The sequence below is a fragment of the Pan troglodytes genome, chromosome 3 (genome assembly GCF_028858775.2).
Source record: "Pan troglodytes isolate AG18354 chromosome 3, NHGRI_mPanTro3-v2.0_pri, whole genome shotgun sequence".
Lineage (NCBI taxonomy): Eukaryota > Metazoa > Chordata > Mammalia > Primates > Hominidae > Pan > Pan troglodytes.
The window spans coordinates 130,101,863-130,124,148 of NC_072401.2; the positions used below are offsets into that span (position 1 = coordinate 130,101,863).

The 22,286-nt window shown below is 34.0% G+C and overlaps 1 protein-coding gene across 16 annotated transcripts in view; it reads right to left on the bottom strand.

Annotated features, from left to right (window-relative positions):
• SCLT1 (sodium channel and clathrin linker 1) overlaps positions 1-22,286 on the bottom strand; it is a 223,338-nt gene that overhangs the window by 65,062 nt on the left and 135,990 nt on the right. For 9 of the 16 annotated variants that reach the window (XM_063809861.1, XM_063809862.1, XM_063809868.1 and 6 more), the window contains 6 exons: positions 20,672-20,770; positions 16,416-16,487; positions 12,138-12,212; positions 9,643-9,788; positions 6,640-6,832; positions 288-484 (listed from right to left, as the gene is read on the bottom strand). In XM_063809861.1, the coding sequence (XP_063665931.1) occupies positions 288-484; positions 6,640-6,832; positions 9,643-9,788; positions 12,138-12,212; positions 16,416-16,487; positions 20,672-20,770 (782 nt within the window). Of the gene's footprint in view, positions 1-287; positions 485-3,422; positions 3,534-6,639; positions 6,833-9,642; positions 9,789-12,137; positions 12,213-16,415; positions 16,488-20,671; positions 20,771-22,286 lie in introns of all 16 variants that reach the window. The other 7 variants (XR_010156701.1, XR_010156700.1, XR_010156702.1 and 4 more) reach the window with 4 other exon arrangements.

A 22,286-nucleotide genomic window follows, 5' to 3' on the forward strand; every position in this document is an offset into this window, starting at 1 on the left:
ATATTTCAGGCTTTGCAGGCGAAATAGATTTTGTTGCAACTATCTAAACTAATATATCCAACAAAAACTATTACATTTTCTGAAACATGCATGAAATTTGTAAAAAATATAATATTTGCTTTGGTTTATGACATAATATTTTTATAGTAGTTTCATAAATATTTACTGAAGAAAAAGATAAGGTCCAGAATTATACATTTTTTTAAAAAGATTATGGCAAGGACATTAAACTATAGGTTAAAGAATTTCTTCTGTAAAACATGTCAAACAACTAACAGTAGACTTACTTTAGATTATTGATTCTAATTTCTGCACTTTCAGTAAGTTTCTTCGTTTCTTCTTTCCACCTATTGGCTGCCTTCTGTTGAGTCGCTAGGAGATGCCTCAGTTCAACAATGGAATTTCTATTACTGTCTTCCATCTCTCTCAATTGAACTTCAAATCCACGTTCCTTTATTGAAAATTCATGTTCCATTGTACTGATCTAAAGAATAAAATGAAAACGTATTTTCTTTTTCTTTTCTTATAGGTGCTATACAGATCAATGATATATACAAAAGGAATCATTCATTATGTTGTCTGAGGGACAAAAATGTTTGGATGAGAAAACTACGTAAGAAATCAAGTTTGGTCAGGTGCGGTGGCTCATGCCTGTAATCCTAGCACTTTGGGAGGTCAAGGTGGGCAGATCACTAGGTCAGGAGTTTTGAGAGCAGCCTGACCAACATGGTGAAACCCCATCTCTACTAAAAATACAAAAATTAGCTGGGCGTGGTGGCACACGCCTGTAATCCCAGCTACCCAGGAGGCCGAGGCAGGTGAATTGCTTGAACCCAGGAGGTGGGGGTTGCAGTGAGCTGAGATCGCACCACTGCACTCCAGCCTGGGTGACAGAGTAAGACTCTGTCTCAAAAAAAAAAAAAAAAAAAAAAAAAAAAAAGAAAAAAGAAATTAAGTTTACAATTGGTCTTCATTACAAATGAAAACTTATAATGTTATGTCAGTAAAACTAGAATTATGATGAACTATATATTTTTGCAACACTTTCCCTAACACCTTAAAATGCCAGTAAAAGAAAAGTCTATTTATTATAACATAACACTTCTCTCTTTATTTACTCTGATTTCTGTTGCCAGAATCCAAGGAAAGTGTTGATGCTGTTGGTATCTGAGTTAAGTATTTACTCAAACCACCTTTGACTTACATACTAAATTTGAAACTCTTTCAAAGGGCTTTGTAAAGTCAAAGATAATTATATACAGGGATTTCTTTACCACTTCAGCTCCAGTATTAGTGAATGATTAGTGAATGAATTATTTTTCAGGAGAAAGAGACAATATAAACAATGATTTTGAAAATCTCTTACGAAAATGTCTTCAGTACACTTCTAAGAATTTATGTCATTATAGTAAAAGCACTTTAATTGCAGCATGAACTTATAAGTAAATGCTCTGTGGATACCCTAGAAGCTTTCTCTGCTGGGGTTCAGGGAGAGAATTAAGCCCTAATGCTTTAAGGCATCCAATGTATATAATGACTTGCGTTCTTTCATCTGTGTCTACAATGTAACTACCTAAGTACCATTTTTGGGGAAATTGAGAAAAAAGTTACTGCAATATTTTTCTATGTTTTGTGGTTCAGATGAAAAACACTTGTGGAAAAAGGCAGCAAGGTGATTTGACTTCCTTATTGTACTCTCAGGCCATCTATATTTTGCTATACTAAAGAAGTATAAAGAACACTTATTTTGTGATACTTTAATTGCTTTACAAATGGCCACAGCTGCCTAGACTTCTAGTAATTCATTAAATAGTTACTTTCAAACTCAAAAAACAATGAGAGTAATTCATTAAATACGGTTACTTTCAAACTCAAAAAACAATGAGATCAACTTTAGTGTGTCAAAAAACACAAAACAAGGCCCAACAACAACAAAATTCTTGGCTCACTGGAGCAAACTGCAAACATTCTGTCCTTGCCACCCCTGCTAAATGCAAAATGCTTCCTAAAACTCTTCAATTTGCTTTCTCAAATAGTACACATGCAGAAATTGAAGACTTTATAAATACAGACACTGGAAAACCAATCTTGGATGTGTTAGTTTTGTGTTGTATTACTGCTGTGCAAGCCTCCTGAGGCCACTTGACCCCTGCTGCTATCTTAATAATTTTTGAATTATTAGATTCTGCAAATTTAGATTGCCTGCCCTTCCTCCTTCCCTTCCTTAATCTTCATCTCCTCTGGAGAAGTCATGTTGGTCTAACATCTCAGGTGGAAAACAAAAAGTACAGCCCCTGTGAGTTCTTTCTTATGAACACATGTTAAAAACTGATCTATGGGCCAGGTGTGGTGGCTTATGCCTGTAATCCCAGCATTTTGGGAAGCTGAGGCAGGCAGATTACTTGAGGTCAGGAGTTCGAAACCAGCCTGGCCAACATGGTGAAACTCCATCTCTACTAAAAACACAAAAATTAGCCAGGCGAGGTGGTGGGTGCCTGTAATCCCAGCTACTCAGGAGGGTGAGGCAGAAGAATCGCTTGAACCTGGGAGGTGGCAGTGGCAGTGAGCCAAGATCACGCCATTGCGCTCTAGCCTGGGCAACAGAGCTTCTCAAACAAACAACAAAAACAACAACAACAACAAACCACATGTGCACACAAAACTGATCTATGCATCTGTACAGTTTTAGAATTTGGCTGCCTAGTTAACTCCCCATTTTCACTTGGAAAATCTATTTATCGTTTCACAAGCTTTGCTTTAAGACCCTTTATGATAACCTGGTCCCTGCTTACTTTTACAAGCTTGTGTTGTGCCACACTATTCCCTTGCCTTTCTTTTATTTCCACTATAATGCCTTTTTATTCTTTGGTTCTTTTCACATGCTGTTTCTTTTGCCTGAAAAAATCTCTTTCTGCTTACCTATTTCAACTTTTGGAACACAGTACGGTTGTCAAAACATATTTGCAGATTGAATGGTGGCTTTTTGATGTCAAAATTCAGTCTCGAACAAGCTCCACAGCCTTTAGTATATACAATTCGAATTACTACCTAAATTGGACAGGTCTGTGGTAATGCTGACAGGCTAAGGGCCCCAACAACTGATCTCCGATTACAAAAATTCTATTAATGATAAAATTCAGAATGTTGGATGGGAAAAGGGGTTTTATGGTCTCTCTTCTTTCTTGCTTCTTCCTTCCTTTACAGAGAAATATCCACACAAGTAGATAACTGAATTGCTGGAAACGACTCCATTTCTTAATTTTAGATGGTAATGAGGCGGAATTTAGACCATGAAGAAATGGAGAGCCCTGGCAAAAGGAGTGGTTAGAAAAGGAGAAAGCGAGGGCTGAAATCAATGCAGTGGCATTAAGATCAAATGAAAACTTCATATGATAAATTGTTAAGGTTTGTAGCCAACTGACCTCCCAATATCTCACTGTCTTTATCTTTTTGGCTTCTTTCAGTTTATCTACTGAAGATCATACTCTTTTGCAAGGGGGAGAAAAACAGCAAGGTGTAGGTGCACCAGGTTCCTATTTTGTCAAAGAAAGAATCAGTTACAAAGCAATTTATCTTACAGCCTTCTTCCTCCATAAAATAGAATTATAGCTAGTTAGTTAAGAGGTTCGGCTCTTTATCAATGGCTATTCTCTTAAGCTAGATGCAGATTTGGTGAGATATGTGGGGTAGATAAACTTTCTATTACTCTTTTGTTGTCCATAACATCAGTTACTATCCTGAAATGTTAAAGACGGATCTAGTGGAGTACTAGATAGGAAAAATTCATGATTCCATCCCCACTCATTATAAAAAAAAGAAAGCAAAACAAATACATATTGTAAAATTATGGAAAATAACAAAGCATTAAAGTGAAATGTTAAAGACGGATCAACTGGAGTACTAGATAGGGAAAATTCATTGATTCCATCCCCACCCATGATTAAAAAAAAGAAAACAAAACAAATATATATTATAAAATGATGGAAGATACAAAGCATTAAAAAGACAACTATAAGGTCCCTCTATTCCTAAAACTCAGATAATCCCTTCTAACTTCTACATAATTGTTTTTATTTATGAATTCTAAAATTGTTATTACAGTATGTAAAGGATTACTACATGTATGTGTGTATACACATAAATTTTTTAATCATAGGGTGTATCAATATAAATGCATGATAAATTATTTGGAAATATAGTTTTTAATGATAATGCAGTATCTTATTAAAAACATATACACTATATGTCAAAAATATATATGTGTACACACAGGTAGTAATCCTTTATACACTATAGTAACAATTTTAAAATTCATAAATAAAAGCAATTATGTAGAAGTTAGAAGTATTATCTGAGTTTTGGGAGTAGAGGGACTTTATATATATATTTTTAATGTTTTGTATTTTCCATAATTTTACTATACATATAGATGTAACATATTTACTTCTAAATATCTAGGTTGTTTCTAATTTATTATAAATAATGCTGCAATGAACTTATTTATGAAATATCTTAATTACTTTCTTATGACTGAATTTTAGACTCTAAAGTAAATATGATTTAATACTTTTAATACTTTTAGCTGCACGTTCACTTAGAGATACTTAGCAATTAATTAATGGTGAGTTTAAACTGCTTACTGCCTACTGTTTTTTTTTTCTTAGATTGCAGATTCTGTTCAACTCTCACATGATTTTTTATTCGGTTACAAATAGTTTTCTCTTATATTTTTAAAAGCTCTTTAGATAAAAGCATGGGAAAACCTGCCCCCATGATTCAATTACCTCCCACTGGGTCCCTCCCATGACACGTTGGGATTATGCAACTACAATTCAAGATGAGATTTGGGTAGGAAGACAGCCAAACCATATCAGGATGTATGTATGTCTGGCTTTAAAAGATAATGCTACATTCCCAGCAGTATCTATCAAAGTTCTAATTGCTTTATATTCTTAAAAATACTTGATATTTTTAGTCTTTTTAATTTTAGCCATTCTGGTGGTGTGTAGTGTTATCTTGTAGTTTTAATTTAAATTCTCCTAAAAAATAATGAAGTTGAACATATTTGCCTATATGCTATTTTATGAAGTGCCTACTTAAGTCTTTTGGCCTTTTCTGGAAATGGAGTATCTATTTTTTTCCTTATTAGCTATTAGCTGTTTTTTCCTTATTAATATTTTTCTTATTAATTGGTAAAAGTTTTTATATTTTGGATATGAGTTCTCTTTTTGGTTATATGCACTACAAATACTTTCTCCCACTTTTCCCTTTCTTAATGGTGTCTTTTGGTGACTAAAAATATCTTAATTTTAGTGAAATCCAGTTCAGCTTGGATTTTTCACCATGGTTAGTGTTTTTTTGTGCTCTGTTTAAGAAATATTTCAAACCCAAAGGCAAGAAGATTTTCTCCTAGAAACTATCATTTCACATTTCACATTTAGGTCTACAAAGCAGCTCCAACTAATTTGCATATATGCTGTGATATAGGAGTTAAGTTCTATTTTTAAAATATGGATCTGACTGATCTAGCACCATTTGTGAAGCCAGTTTTCCCCCCACTGAACTGCAATGGTGCCTTTGTTATAAATCAAGTGATTATGATAAATGAGTTTGTTTCTAGACTCAATTTTTTGCCATTGATCAAGTTGATTATTCTTATGTTGATAACACATTGTCTAAATTATTTTAGCTTTTTATCAAGTCTTGATATCTGGCGGTATGGGTCCTCTCCTTGTTCTTCAAAGAACTCCCATAGTCTAAAGCTCAAAGTACAAACTTCTTTTTAAATAAGATTCTCTTTTTCATTTCGGAGTTCAAGGTTTTACAAATAACTAGGGCATTTCATACCTGCAATAGGAGGCATTCAATAAATTTATGTTGACATGAATTAGGTTGGAATATGACTTCTTAGGAGTCCTTGCAGCAATAAAAACCAAAATAAAACAGTGACATGACCTCTTCATATTCTTACTATGAAATTGGAAGATGTAGATATTTATCATAAAAAGTTAGTGCCACTTTTTACAAAAGTCTCATGACATGGGGAAAGGTAAGCAAGATGTTGATGAAGATTGTGTTTCTTGAAAGTCCCTTAAAAAGAGGATCACCTTCCTATTACCAAACCATATAAGCATCAGAGGAGAAGGAAATAAGAGAGAAAAGAAAGGGAATTTGTTTTAGATGACATTTTTGCCTCTTGCCTTCTTCCTGCCATGGAATTTTCAGACTAGTTATGAATGGTTCTCAGAGCCTACTGCTTTAACATCCTCTATACAGTTAGTTTTAGAGAAGTTCAACTTTTCAAAGGCTACTACAGAGAGAGAAGAGAGGAAGGCAGTCTGTAAAGTTATCTAATCCATGGTTTTGCTAGTGCTGCTTAACTTGCTTTGGCAGGAATATCAATATATTTCGTGGTTGGAAAAGAATTTTTTTGTGTGTAGCAAAGGCAATCATTTTCAAGTATGCCTGCCAAGTTCTACAACACAGAAATGATTGGTTAACACTCTGAATTATGATTTAGTGCTATCTGATGAGAAGGCAAAAAAAAGGGGGCCTTAAAGATGTTTTGCTAGGTCTCTCTAAATATTCTCTATACTTTGATTTTCATAAGTACACATTTAACTCTAGTCTTGAAAATACCTTTACTTTGGCTTTTTTTTGAGCCTCCAGGGCAATCTTCCTTAAACTCTCAGTCTCTTTCCGTAACTGTTTATTTTCTTGCTGAAGTTTTAGCCTTTGTTCACTGACAAGCCCACAGTTCTCTCTCTCAGACTCCAATACATTTTGAAGTTTCTGAATCATTTCTTGGTAACGTGATATTTCTTCTGAGGAGCTGATTAAAAAACGAAACGAAAAGAATCCTTAAACTTAATGATCTATAGTAGAAGATAAAAGTCTGTCTACATTTTATCACATGGACTTTTGTTTGCTTTATTCTGAGCCATTTCTTTCCACTTTAGACTGAAACTATGTGGTTTCAAAATGTTATGTTATACCAGGCAAATACATTCAACTTAAATATATTCAAATTTTAACTAAGAACAGATGAATTGAACTGTTATCACTTATCTAGAAAATCAACGTGAGACTTCTTTCAAATTTGTACTAACATTAAGAATCACTGTGTATGGAGAACTTCAAGGGAATGAACTGAAGCAACAAAAAAAGGATGAAGCGGATAATAACCAAAACTCCTTTACTTAATCAATAAACTCCATGGACTAACACAATAGCTGACTATATTACTAAATTATAAAATCTACTTTTATATTTTTCCATTATATGTCTTAGAAATACTTTTTATAAACTTCTAGTTCTGTAAACTTCTTGTTTTATCATAGGTTAAACGGATTATATTTCCTGAACTGTCTCAACAATGGACCACTGATCACTGGGTGAGACAATCTCTATACATTAATGTTGCTTCAAATCAATATACTGCTGATTTTTATTCCTATCTTTTAAAACTCCCATCTTTTCAATAACAGATAAGCACTGTGAACATTCCCTGGTTAATAGGTTTCACAGGGAATTGTATGGAAATGCTACTAATATTGTGAAAGTTTAAGAAAACTACTAGTTAAAAGTATTTTGCAAGCAGAAAAATTCTTAAAATAAAGAAGCAACTTTGACCTGGTGGCAGTTTTATCACCATGAACCACTCCTTCTGTCCTATTTTGGCATTCTGACCTGCCCATATCTGCCAGTGCTTTGGGTGAACACAGTTAGTGACTGATTTTCTTTGATCTCTACCTCTGCCTTTCTAGATCTTTGCTTCCCCAGCAACTCCCACATTCTTGTAAATTGTTTCCTACATTAAATCCTTTATTCCCGCAATACTCATAGTCTTTTTTCTGTCTAAACCTAGGCTGATAAAGTTCCTAATAAAATGACATATCTAGGGAATGATAATAAAAGGATGCTAACATCAGAAGATGCTGAGATCAGAAACAACCACAGATTGTAAGCCTCCTAACAGACGTCCACAATATCATCATCTATGAAGAATTCTTCCAAAAACAACAATAACAAAAAAAGAAAGCTAGACCAGATCAAGCCTCTGGGTCTAATTGCTAGTTTTTAGGAATTACATGAGACAGAGTAAATAGCATAAATATACAGGCATGTAGTGGAGGAAACTCTACATTACTAAGAACTCAGTTTTTAAAACAAATTATTTGCAACAACAACAAAAATACAGAAAAGGGGATTCCCAGAGATTAAAGGAGATGCAAGACTACAGCACTCCAAGCATTCCTGAAATTAGAAATGGACAAGAGAACTCGCACTCAAGAGAAACCCTTTAAATGAAGTGACTAAGAAAAAAATTCATCAAATATACTTTAAAGCACATATGAAAACTTAGGAGAAAAACTCTTTGTATGTGGAGAATGTGGGAAAGCCTTCATTAATTCCTCCTGTCTTGATGAACGCGTAAGAACTGATACTGAGGAGAAGAACTCTGCTTATAAAAAGAATACATGGGAGCCTTTAGTCATTTCTCATTTCCTTAATGAAAGAAAAGAACTCATATTGGAAAGAAGCCTGGTAAATCTAAAGAAGATGGGTTAATCCTTATCCTTCACTCAACCTTCAAAATTTATCCTGGAGAGAAGCTTTTTGAAAGTAAGGAACATGGGAAGGTCTTTTACCCAGTCCTCGCACCTTATTCTATGTTTACACCCTTTAGGAAATATGTGAGAGTTCACCCTGGATAATAGCTTTATGAATATAAGGAACATAAACAAGACTTCGATATCTCCTTTTACTGTACACACGCAAAATACTCATAATGCAGAGACACCATATGAATTAAAACAAATGCAGGAATGCTTTTATTCAATACTCCTCCCTTAAGAGACATATGGATATACACATTGGAGAGAAACCCCGTGAATGTATGGTATTGGGAAAAGCCTTCATGTGTGATACTTCTCTTAGTACATACAAGATTTATGCTGGAATAAACCAGCTCCTCCTGCAGGTTTGATCTGGAAGTAACCATATGAGCAGATTATCTGAAAAGGTTATTGAAAATTACACATATATTTATTAAACAAATTTGCAAGATCTCTTACTAAAAAAAATCTTTATTAACTTAGGTATTAGTATTTAATTAAAAATATATTTTGAACACATATAGAGATTGTGATTTTAGGCAATTCAAATAAGAAAATTTTGCTATATTAGGTAATACCGTTGGGGTGGGGAGGTAGAAAAATAAAATGGATATGTCAAATTATGACTTTATCATTTTATAGATAATAAAATATACAAGATGGATCATTATAGAATATTCACTATAACAAGAAATACACTAAGTACAGGTAGTATAAAAGAATATAAGCAAGCTACTATAATAGCTGCACAATTGGTACAAAGACAACAATATTATAAACATCCTATTTAACTGCCAGAAAGGATACATTTAAAAGAAAATGGTATGCTACTGTTAAATCTTTTCTTCCTGCAGAAATTCGTTTTCAGAAATAATCTTGAATAAAATTATGTTTGGTCCTAATCGTTTTTTTCAACATAAGATATATTGTAAGTCCTACCAAAAAAAAGAAAAGGTAGCGAATCTGTCAAAAATTGTGTGAATTCTGAAGATGTTATCATAGAAAATCCAAAAGAAAAACTTACTCAGTTTCAAGTTGTTTTATTCTATTTTCTGCTCTCGTAAGTCTTAGCTGAAGATCATCTTTTGAACGCTCTGAAACCAGGAATCTTTGGTGCATTTCTTCCAGTTTTCTGTAATCACTCTCATTTCCTCTGCCTTCACGGTAAATCTGCAGAAAAGGCTTATTAGGTATATAATATTACAGAAGAAACTGTCTTAATAAACAGTTTAGAAACAGAAATCAATGGAAGAAATAAAAAGCCATGATTATGTGTTCATTTGTTCTGACTGTAACATATGAAACATATCAATAATTAAATCTGGTTCTGTCACATTTACAAAATAAAATGCTAAAAACTAATATATAAAATAATAATAGTTTTGAGACCAGCCTGGGCAACATAGCAAGACCCCGTCATCTAAAAAAAGTATTAAAAAATTAGCTGGGCATGGTGGCTCACACTTGCCGTCCCAGCTATTAGGGAGGCTCAGGTAGGAGGATCCTTGAGCCCAGGAGATCGAGGCTGCAGTGAGCCATGATCATGTCCACTGTACTCCAGTCTGGATAATCGGGCAAGACCTTGTCTCTTAAAAAATAGAATTTATTTTTTTTGGAATTATTCATGCTCATGGTAAACTATGCAATAATACAAAAATGTAAAGCAGCTGAAGTAAAAATAAATGTCAACTTAGAGATAACCACTGGTGATTCTTTGATGAGTACCGTTCAATACAATCCTCTTTTCCAATATTCAAAAATAAAGATACATGCCATGGTGCAATAACTAGAACTCTCTGCAAGTGACTCCAGAATCTCACTCTGGGTTACCTGGACAATGATCTAGCTAGGATGGGGCTTCCCCCTTCCTCGGCAGTGGTGGTTGTACCTAAGCTCAGCTTTCCAGGCAATGGGGCTCCCTCTTACAGCACAAGGTCTGTAACATCCTAAGAGATCCAAGGTCTCCAGGTGTAAGCAGTTCATACGTTGAAGCAAATCCTGCACACAGCTACCCCCAAAATCTAGACTGCCTGGCCAAGTAACCTGTGTCTTCCCCACTGACAGGACTGCTTTGTCACTCTCTATAAAAACATGGAGTATCAGCACGTCAACATTCCACTACTGGAATACAGATCTAAGCTGCAGACCCAGCAGTACTTTGACCTTAGAACACTGGTCTGTGGAACAGTGGGAGAATAAGGCGCTGTGCTTTCTCTTTACCTGTTGTCTTTTGCCTTGTAAGTTTTACATTTCCCCAAAAGCCTTTTCCTTAACCTTTGCCATGTGATGTTAAAACATTCATCCCAAACCCTGATGTATAACAGGTGGCAATCTAAATGGAAACTGATACGCAGATGGAAACTCAGAAGGGACCTACCTTGCAGGAGAGTGGTAACCAAAAGTCCTATTTTGAACACATGTATTTTTTTTTTCACAAATGGAATTGTACATTATGTTTTGCTTTGTGTATTACTCTTTTACTGATGTCATAATTTTTTATGTTCATAATAGATATAGAACATAATTTTTACGCTACATAGCTCTCCTTTGAAAATCAAACTCTGACTCTACCATTTACCACTTTTTAACAATGGGTAAGTTACTTAACCTCTCTATGAAAGTTCTTAGTGCAGCACCTAAAACACAGTAAGTGCTCAATCAAATTTGGCCTCCTTTTCTTTTCCCAAGGTACTTTACAAGAGCAGGATATTACTGCTAATAAAAAAGCATATGAAAGAGATGAATTTTAAACTATGGAGTTCTCCCTATAGTTTTTCTGAAATATCATGGGGGTAAATATTCTTCCTAAGTGTGAAATTAAAATCTGTACTTCTAAAAGGTAAAAATCACAGCAATGCTATAATTTTCTGGTTATATATACTTATTTTATTTATAGATGGCCTAAGCACCATAAGAGCTAACATAAAACTCAAAAAGAAAGGAAAGACAAAGTGAAATTTCGTAGGGTGAGGTTTAAGCAAGAAATATAACTACTTCACAAAATTTATATCTTTAAGTACAAAGTTCAAAGAATACAGCCGCCCTTGGAAAAGAATTGTATCCAGGCAACATCAGTATTTAACTGTAGACTCTGAATATATTTAAGAAAAGTGTGAGGCTGAGGCGGGCGGATCACGAGGTCAGGAGATAGAGACCATCCTGGCTAACATGGTGAAACCCCATCTCTACTAAAAATACAAAAAAAGTAGCCAGGCATGGTGGCACGCGCCTCTATTCCCAGCTACTCAGGAGGCTGAGGCAGGAGACTTGCCTGAACCCGGGAGGTGGAGGTTGCAGTGAGCCGAGATCGTGCCACTGCAATCCAGCCTGGGTGACAGAGTGAGACTCCATTGCAAAAAAAAAAAAAAAAAAAAAAAAGAAAAGAAAAGAAAAGAAAAACTTACCAGGACAATATTAACAAATAAAGGAATTGCTAGTAGATGGCATGATGGAGGCAGACAGTAATGTTGCATATTTGCAGTTGGGTTTTAGGTAGTTATATTTCCTTTTTCTTTTTACCTTTTCTAGTTCTTCTTCCACTGCTTTTTTTTCCTTAATGACTCGTTCAATTTGGCCTTGTTTTTCAGCACACTCCTATAAATTCAAGTCATATTGTAAATATATACATTTGGTAACATCTTAAGAAAAGTGGGGAAAAATTATAATTTGTTCATAATGGGAATATCATAGTTATCAACACAAGTTTAAGGTTATATTGATTAAAAACAAAACAAAACTCAATATTTGAAGAGCAACCTAACCCAGGATTACAGAAATTGCCTCCAGCAGTAGGATGCCAAGGAGTTCTAATTAAACAGACTGAGGTTGGGGGATCCCAGGGACAAAAAAATAAATAGAACCCCTTTCTCATACTATAGATTTTCTTTTCATATACTCTTATCAAGTATTTTGAAAAGGGAACATAGAACCAGATAGTGGCACAAAACCCTCAGGGATAACCTATGGCCTAAAAGATATGTGGGTGTATAAATTCTAAAAAAGTTAACTTTTTTCTTTACAAAATTTACAGCCAACAGAAATACTAAAAATATTTTATTAGCATGAACATAAAGTATTTCTGCTCAAAAGATTTTACTCTGTATTTAGCAAGCATATCAATTAGATAATAAAATTTAACATTTTTCTAATGCACCTAAAACAAAAAAATCATAATTATTAGTTCTTCACAATTATTTGTATTTATATGTTTATTCTGGAGAACGGGTAATGGGTATGGCTTGTTTTTTTTTTTTTTTTTTTTTTCGTGAGACAGGTGCACATGTGTATGTTAATAGGACAGTAATCAGTGCAGGGGGAGGTCATCTCTGCCCCACCCTGTCTGCGACCCACTAAGGCTGGCCTCCACTGCAGAGTGCCCCTCATTCTGTGCATTTGCATTTCTGTCCCTTTTTTTTATTATTATACTTTAAGTTTTAGGGTACATGTGCACAACGTGAAGGTTTGTTACATATGTATACGTGTGCCATGTTGGTGTGCTGCACCCATTAACTCGTCATTTAGCATTAGGTATATCTCCTAATGCTATCCTTCCCCCCTCCCCCCACCCCACAACAGCCCCTGGTGTGTGATGTTCCCCTTCCTGTGTCCATGTGTTCTCATTGTTCGATTCCCACCTATAAGTGAGAACATGCGGTGTTTGGTTTTTTGTCCTTGCGATAGTTTGCTGAGAATGATGGTTTCCAGCTTCATCCATGTCCCTACAAAGGACATGAACTCATCCTTTTTTATGGCTGTATAGTATTCCGTGGTGTATATGTGCCACATTTTGTTAATCCAGTCTATCATTGTTGGACATTTGGGTTGGTTCCAAGTCTTTGCTATTGTGAATAGTGGGGTATGGCTTTTTTTCCTCTTTTTTTTTTTTTTTCCCTAATTGTGAATCATGCTTTGGAGGAACCCACTTTGCTAACTGTACACTACATACTAATGATGTTCAATTATTTTATAGAAGAAGTGTATTTCAATATGTTTTTAAATTTTAAAGTAAGCTTCTTTTGTGACCCAAAATTAATCACCATTGATGATAATGAAGATCTTTAAACCTGTTACAAATCAGTTGACAAATTTAAATTTAATATCTTTTATTAAGATAGAACCCTGAGTGTATACAAAATGCAACATTAATATTCCACTTATTCATACAGTAAGTTGCTTATCTAGGAGAGGGTAGTTTCAGTGCTAAATTTGGGATTTTACCTACATTCGTAACTCCTCCCATGTGATTTTTAATATATATGTTAATAACAAAGTCTGGCTCACACTTCTGGGGCTGGCAAGTGGTATATAGAGAAATGCATGTGTAAGTATGCTTCATATCCCTCTCCACCCAATCCACCATTTCACTGACAAATGATGATGGCCTAAAGAATATTTGGTTAACCTGGGGGTAAAAAAGGTAAAATGAGACAGCAAAGTTTAAGCCTTTAGAGAGAATTACCATACTAATTCTAGTAGAAATGCACTATAATACTAAAGCAAACATTAAAAATTACTATTACAAAGTTTTTAGAGATATTTGCTTATCACCACTGACATGCCTACCTTTGGGGGAAAATATGACAAAATAATAGATATTTTTTCAGGTACTCATGGAGTATTTCCAAAATAATACTCTATAAAAGAAGTCTCAATACATATTAAGAACCAACCATATAGACCATGATCTGTGCTGCCGACCTAACCAAATGAGAAATCAACAATAAAAGACAGTGTAAATCCTCATGTATTTAGAAACTAAAAAAAAGACTTCCAAAAAATTCATCCATCAAAGAAAAGATCATAATGAACATTTTATGTTACTTTTGTAAGTTTGAACATTTTATAATTAATTTTCTTATTTGATATAGATTAATAGCAATCTGCTACATGGCAGAATAAAACCTTGAATATTCTTAAGATAAACTATACCTTACCAGAGAAAACAAAGGCTGTTAGGTACGTGTTGGTCTCCAAAGGGAGATATGTAGCTTGAAATATAATGGCTCCGGCTTTTTCTTAATCTATTAAATAATCTGCACACTCATCTAAAATACAAGTTTTTCTCCTTCCTGTGAGCATACCTTAATTTTGGATCAGCAAAAGTATGCATAACTTCCTTCCTGGACTTCATAGTGTAAATAAATAGTATAGATGGATAGTATATTATACTAATACTATTAGTCTAGATAGTAAAATTGTTAATAATAGAAAACAATAGCAAGCATCAGGTTATTATGCTTCAAACTGTAGCTTAGATTTTTTGAGAAAATCTGTCTTAAAGTAGCCAAATACGTTTTCCTTTGAACATATTTTTAACATAATACTTCAAACTTTTCAATTACACAGTATAGTTCTCCCCATAGAATCAACATGACTATGAGATGTTTCATATCTTTAGAAAAATCACTTAGCTATGAAGTAGAATTTTTTTACTATAAGAAACACTTTTTGCAATAAACTGAAGTTGTCATTCTTTTTACTCTAAAGTGAGTTTAATATAGCTCTGGTTGTTACACAGCTAACAACGATTTGAAAAATCCCTGGAAGTCTTAGCCAGTCCTTGTTCCCTTGAGAATATAGAAAGAATGAATATTCATGCCCTTGCAGAGTTTACCATCCATTAAATGATCTTGGACTGGGGTAGTACCCTTCTACTCCTCTTTTTCCACAAAGATATGAATCTCTTGATAGCTAATCAGCCCATGAAAGAAAACAAGCAAAATAACTGGGTGATAGAAAAGGAAGCAAAACTCTACAACAACAAAAAATTACATGTCACTAACTGGCCACATTGCATCTCACTAATTTTACTTGATGTTCCTACATTATTAAAATAAGTGACATTAAACAAACAAATACAAAATAAATATTCCTTGTTCTATTACATTTGGGACCAATACACAATGATTAAGATCCCGTCATGTGCTCTCCAAAGTTTGTAGAATGGCGAAAGAAAATGTGATCCCTCTTTCAGAGTGTTTAAATATACCATTCAGTTGATAAACATTTAAAAATATACTCCGCAAAACACTGTACTAGGCAAGCAACAGGGAAAATAAAGGAAGGCGTAAGACTCTACTATGTTGAGATGCTTACAATCTAATTGCCGAAATAAGATTTTCATGGAGAGAGACAGAGTGTGTATGCTCAACATACACCTAAAGCATGATAGTTATTACAAGATATGATTCATTGCTAAATTTTGTAACAGAGATAAAAAGTGATACAGGGAGTCAGAAAAGATGAAAGTTTGTGAAGTTATAAACATTTTCTCAATTCTTGAAAATTGTTATACTTTTATTCTCCTGTAAGCAAGGTTATTAAATTTCATTACATCAAATGTTCAAGTTAAACTTCTATTTCCAATCTCACCTCTAGCCACACAAGTATTCTTTTCCTCTCCCCTCTTGGCCTACTCATTCCTCAGTATTCATTTCTTTCAGGAAGCTTTCTGTATTTCTTCCTTCCCACTGTTATATATACTTTCTCTTTCTCCTTGGTTTCCCAGATAAACTCAGCATATGATAGGAGCTACAGCTAGCAATAGCATCCTGTGCATTCTCTGTCAAAGACAGGTAGTTACAGTAAAATGTGATAAATGCCATCTATCTTTCCTGCTAGAACATAAGCCACAAGGCTGCTGCAAACATGTCTATCTGGATTTTCACTTTTTTCTTAGCACCTAGCCAGGGCTTGGTTTAATAAGTATCTTTTGAATGAATGAATCCCCAATAGTATATATCTTGGCCTTTAAAATAAGTAATATTTGGAAGAAAATATCAGTATAGTCAAACATACCATTTGAAGGGCTGAAAGTTCTTCTGTTAATCGAGAAATTTGTATATTACATTGTTTTTTGGTGTTTGCAACCTGTAAATTAAGACATTTACTCATTATTTGGTTCTAGAATAAAAATGATTAATATCTGATAAAAACACTCAGGATAATAATTTTGATAAAAATAAAATTGTAACTTTTAGGACATAAAAGACAAATAAGCACATAATATATTAAAGAGCCAAGAATTTGCCATGAAAGTGGAAGGAGAGTGAATAGAATGGTATATCCAAAAGGACCGTGGTTGTCAAACATTTTGGTCATAGGATGCTTTTACCCACAATTAAAAAAAAGATCTTTTGCTTATAATGGGTTCTATGAAAATCTACCATATTAGAAATGAAAACAGAAAATTTAAAGACATTTACCTACTAATCTCTTAAAAAGTAATTTCTTACCGATTAACCTGAACAATATTTTTATAAGAAATAAGTATATTCTCCAAAACTAAAAATTTTTGAGAAGAGTAGCATTTTTAAAATACTTTTGCAAATTTCCTTAATGTCTGGCTGAATAGAAGCTAGATTCTGATATCTCCTTCTGTATCAACCTATTGTGTTGTCACATATCATACAGCCTCTGGAAAACAACACTGCACACATGTGAGAGAATGACTGAAAAAGGCAGATGATGTCTTAACTACAATTATAGAAGTAGGTGTGACCTTGTGGCCTCTCTGAACAATATTTTTGAGAACTGCTGCTATAAAGCAAGTCAAAATTTAATTAACAACTTCTAAGGTTTTGGGAGGCCGAGGTGGGCGGATCACGAGGTCAGGAGACCGAGACCATTCTGGCTAACACAGTGAAACTCCGTCTCTATAAAAAAAAAAAAATACAAAAAATTAGCCGGGCATGGTGGCAGGCACCTGTAGTCCCAGCTACTCGGGAGGCTATAGCAGGAGAATGGCGTGAACCTGGGAGGCAGAGCTTGCAGTGAGCCGAGATCGCGCCACTGCACTCCAGCCTGGGCAACAGAGCGAGACTCCATCTCAAAAAAAAAACAAAAAAACAAAAAAAAACTTTAAAGGTGCTTTTGACTCATAAACAGAATACTTTTTAAATAATACACACCACATCCCAGTATTAAATTACTTTTACATATGAAGATATTTAAATTAACATTTAATAACATTTAATAAATAACATTTAATAAAATTTAATTAACATTTAAATATCTTCAGAAAGAACACTATTAATGTGCACAGAGTATTTTGAAGAGTTAGTCACATCTCATCAGGATTTCTCTATGACAATAAATTTTTCTAATAACTATTCATGCTTTTTAAAAGGACTGTGAAGAATACTGATGCCAATAGTATATCATCAGTAAATTTTATGATCTAAAGGTCTTCAAGAATTTTCTAGTACAAGATGGACTATTTTGAAAATATGATGTAAACTTTGTTTAGAACATTTACAATATTGCCATGTACTTTATATGGTTAATTAATATGAGTGTTATCTTTTTGAAGACCTGCCAAGCATATTATTTCTGGGTCTATTTTAGTTTTTTTTTTTTTTTTTTTGAGACAGAGTCTCGCTCTGTTGCCCAGGGTGGAGTGCAGGGTCGTGATCTCAGCTCACGGCAAGCCCCACCCCTCCTGGGTTCACACCATTCTCCTGCCTCAGCCTCCAGCTGGGACTACAGGCACCTGCCACCACATCCAGCTAATTTTTTGTATTTTTAGTAGAGACGGGGTTTCACCGTGTTAGCCAGGATGGTCTCAGTCTCCTGACCTCGTGATCTGCCCACCTCGGCCTCCCAAAGTGCTGGGATTACAGGCGTGAGCCACCGTGCCCGGCCAGCTCTTTTAAAGGTTATAATTTGATGTAGACTTTTCCTATGAATAATTATATTAAGAATCAATGTATTCTGTTTATGAAATCAGTAACAATAACAGATAGAATTTATTGAGGATTAATGGGTGTTAGGTACTATTCAGAGTGCTTTACATGTATTATCTCATTAATTCTCACAAAAATCCAATGAGGTTGTTATTATTTCCATTATAGATGAGGAAGACTGAGGCAGAGAAATTAAGTCATAAATGTTCCTATAACATAAAAATTTTGGTTCTTATAAGCCTGTCATGTCTGTCGCTCTCTCACATAATTTCTAAAATGTGTTCTTTTTAGTATCTAGAAATGATACAGCTAACTTGAGGGTTTATGTCAATAAGAGGGTACATATTTTGAAATACATTTATAGTAATCCTGGCAAAGTCAGACCAATCAAACTACTCATGCCTTTTAAAAGGACTGTGTAGAACTATTGACACTGATGGTATATCATACGTAAACTTCTAAGCTCCAAAGGTCATATGGAATTTCCTAGAGTTAGCATCTAATGAAACAAAATGTAAACTTTTGTCATGTGAGGAAACACACATTTCAGTGAGGTAGTTTACTGTGATTGGGGTTTTGAAGTCTGTAGAGGGACTAATATCCTTCTCTCATCCTAACCTCACTTTATATAAGCATTTTCCTCTATAATTTTATGAATAGTAAGGACATTTATAAACCAAATAGTAAGATAAACTATTAAGAAATAGGAAATCCAATAATGGCACCAGCCATGATTTAAAATCAAAAGTGAACAATGTATATTTTTTACAAATTTTATTTATTTGAGAGATATCTAAGAAATAAAGTATTTTCATATTTTAAAGAAATAAGCCACGTCATATTTTTGTTCAATTTTATAGCCAGAACAGAAATATGTGACAATTTATTCATCATATTTACTTTAGTCAATAGGAAGAGATACATGTAAAGTTATTCTCAATTCAACAGGTTAATTCTACATATTTGAAGGACATGCCGTGAATAATTTGGGATTAAATGAAATTCACAGAACAATGCTAAAAATAGTGCTATCTCTGGGTATTAAACTTGTAATTTTAATTTTCTTTTATACATATTTTTCATTTATACATATTTTCTCATACATATTTTCCATTTCTTTTTACAATGAGTATATATCACTTTTAATAATAATTTTAAAAGTTTACTTAAAAAAATCAACTTGGCAACAGTGTGGAACTCAGAGGGGGCAAAGACGCAGCAAAATGCTTAGCACACAGGAAGTGCTCAATAAATACTTCCTGAGTGAATAGCTGTAATGGCAGGGAAAGGCTGGCTACAGGAAATCAACAGGAACACCTAAGGAAGGAACAATCTGGGACTGACTATGAGAGTAAGTTCAGTTTCAGACATGTTGAGTTTCAGATGCCTGGTAGGACTACATATTTGAATAGGGAAATAATTGGATTTTAGGAAGCATCTGTATTTTCCGTTTGCAAAACATTTGGAATGAATGAGATCACAATGCTTTTGAAAAATTCTACTTAGATTATTTAAAGCTTCATGCAAAAGATGACCTTCATCAACCTCAAAATCAATTTGAATTTATTTTAGGATAAGAAAATACAATTAGAGGAATGCTCATACCAAGAATACTTTAATAAAATATTTTTATCATTAAAAGTATAAAGTTTATTAATATTTATTTTAAAAATATGTCATCAAGAATATTTTAGGCTATAGTCCAATGTTACAGTACTCTCAACCTCACAAATAGGAAAGACAGAGCTCCTGCAGAAAGGATATAGAAGATGACAAATTAAAAAGCCCAGGGTTTACTTTGGACTCTGCCTTAAATTAAAAATTTTATCTTGGGAAACTATCTAATTTCAGTCATATAAGACAAAGTAATAGATTTTTTTCTTTACACCATGATTCTGTAAAAGTAATAGATTTCTAAGAAATACTTCTGCAGGAAGAAATGTTGTACAGTGGCTTTATGGAAATAAAAATTCTACCACTTAGTTGCTTGGGAGAAAGCAAACATTTTAACTTTATTTTTTCTAAACTGATGGAAGTTTTGAAAACCAGTTTAAATCTACAGTTCACCTAGGAGAGAAATAATATTGCCCACAAAAAATACAGATAAGGAAAAAAAAGGAACATCTTTATTTTATCCAGTGGAGGGCTATACAGTATATCCCACTATCCTACTGGAGATAATTTTAAAGGAAAGGAGCCTTTACTCAGTTCCTTTAGTTAGTTTTTAAACACTTATGTTAATAATTTCATATGGAGTCTTTATAACTATGTAGGCAAGTATTTTAATTTTAATTTACAAATATTTAGGTAGAATTTAGTCTTTAGTTGTGACTTAAATTCTGAATTTTAAATATAATTAAAAATCCTTACTTCTTTCTTGGTTCTTATGGTAGCATCTTGTACAAACCGAGAAACTGTCTCTTTCATTTTCTCTATGTCTTCTTCTTTTTGCTTCTCCTCAAGTAGAGCCTTCAGAAAATAATCATTTCATGTTATAGATAACATTATTATTAGTAAAGATAATAACAGGTGAAAACCTATCCACTAGTCACTTCCTTATTCAAAACTTCTGGGACATCTCTACTTGAATATCATGTTGAAATCATGAATGATATTTATTTTCCCTAACCTCCTCACCTGCCCTTGTCCTAACTAAAGACACTTTCTCTATGGTATTTATTTCAGCCAGTGTTTCTAACACCCTTCTAATCTCTACAGCCAGAAATCTTAAAACCATTTTTGAATTTTCCATTTTTTCAAGTCCCTATATAAAGTAAATAATCAAATCTAGGTATCGTATCCTTATAAGAATCTCTTGAATTTCTCTCTCTTTCCATTATTTAGTATTATTCAAATTATGTCACTCATTAACTCATAATTTGATCATTGCAGACACTACTTGTTTTGTCTCTTTGATGTGTTTCTATAATTCCAATCATTTCCATCTTCCACCAAATAAATATTGCCATAATCCTAGCTCTGCTGTCAGTCACAGTCCATTTCCTTGCTTCTCTGAGAAGCAAAACTCTGTAACTTGTTCATCTCCAAGACTTTTCCTCTCAATCTCTTTTATACTCCCTTGAATCAGGCTTTCACCACCATGATCTCCATACTGATTATCTATAAGTAAATTTTCAGTACTTCTTTACCAGCAGCACTTGAAATATTTACTTTCCTCTCCTTGTTGTACTTTCTGCATGTGATTTTCAGCACATCACACACAGTACCGGTTTTCCTCCTATCTCACTGATCATTCCTCTTCAGTCTACATTGCTGATTCTTCCTCATCTCCTCAACCTCTTAATACTGGACTACCCAAGGTTCACTTCTTGTCCCCCTCTCTATCTGTCCTTCTCTTAGTGGTCTAATCAAATCTCACAGTTTTAAATATCATTTATATGCTGACAATCCCCATATTTACATCTCTAACACAAACCTTTTTCTGGGCTTGGAACTTCTTCAATTAGGCCAAATTGAATCCATTTTAAATCAACACGTAAATGGCCCTGTGTTCTGTTCCCACCATCTTCCAAAGGTACCATACACATTTTTACCTCTGTTTTTGTAAAAATTGTTTTTTAAGATAAAATTCCTCCACCTTAAACAAGTAAGCTAGTGAGAAGTAACAGCTGTTCTTATAAAATAACCTTGAGGGGGAGAAGGGGAACTATGCTAGGCTGTACTTCCTGCCTTGTTTGTATTATCGGCTGGGAGAACCTTTGACTTTGAACAAGCAACTGAAGATGGGAACCCTCTAGCAATTAAGCAATGAGTCAAAGAGCAGCTTAATAGTGTAACCATAGACAGCCTCTGTGAGGGTCTGTTGACTTAAGATTTGAGTGAGAAGATTTGGGAGGAGGATGGGCAATGAGTGTTCCTACTATTTTCTCTGTCCACTGTGCTCTACATAAGATGTTTATTTTTAATGGCTTGGTATAAGAGTGCTCATACAAGTAGGCTTCAGAGGGTAGAGATAAAAATTTTT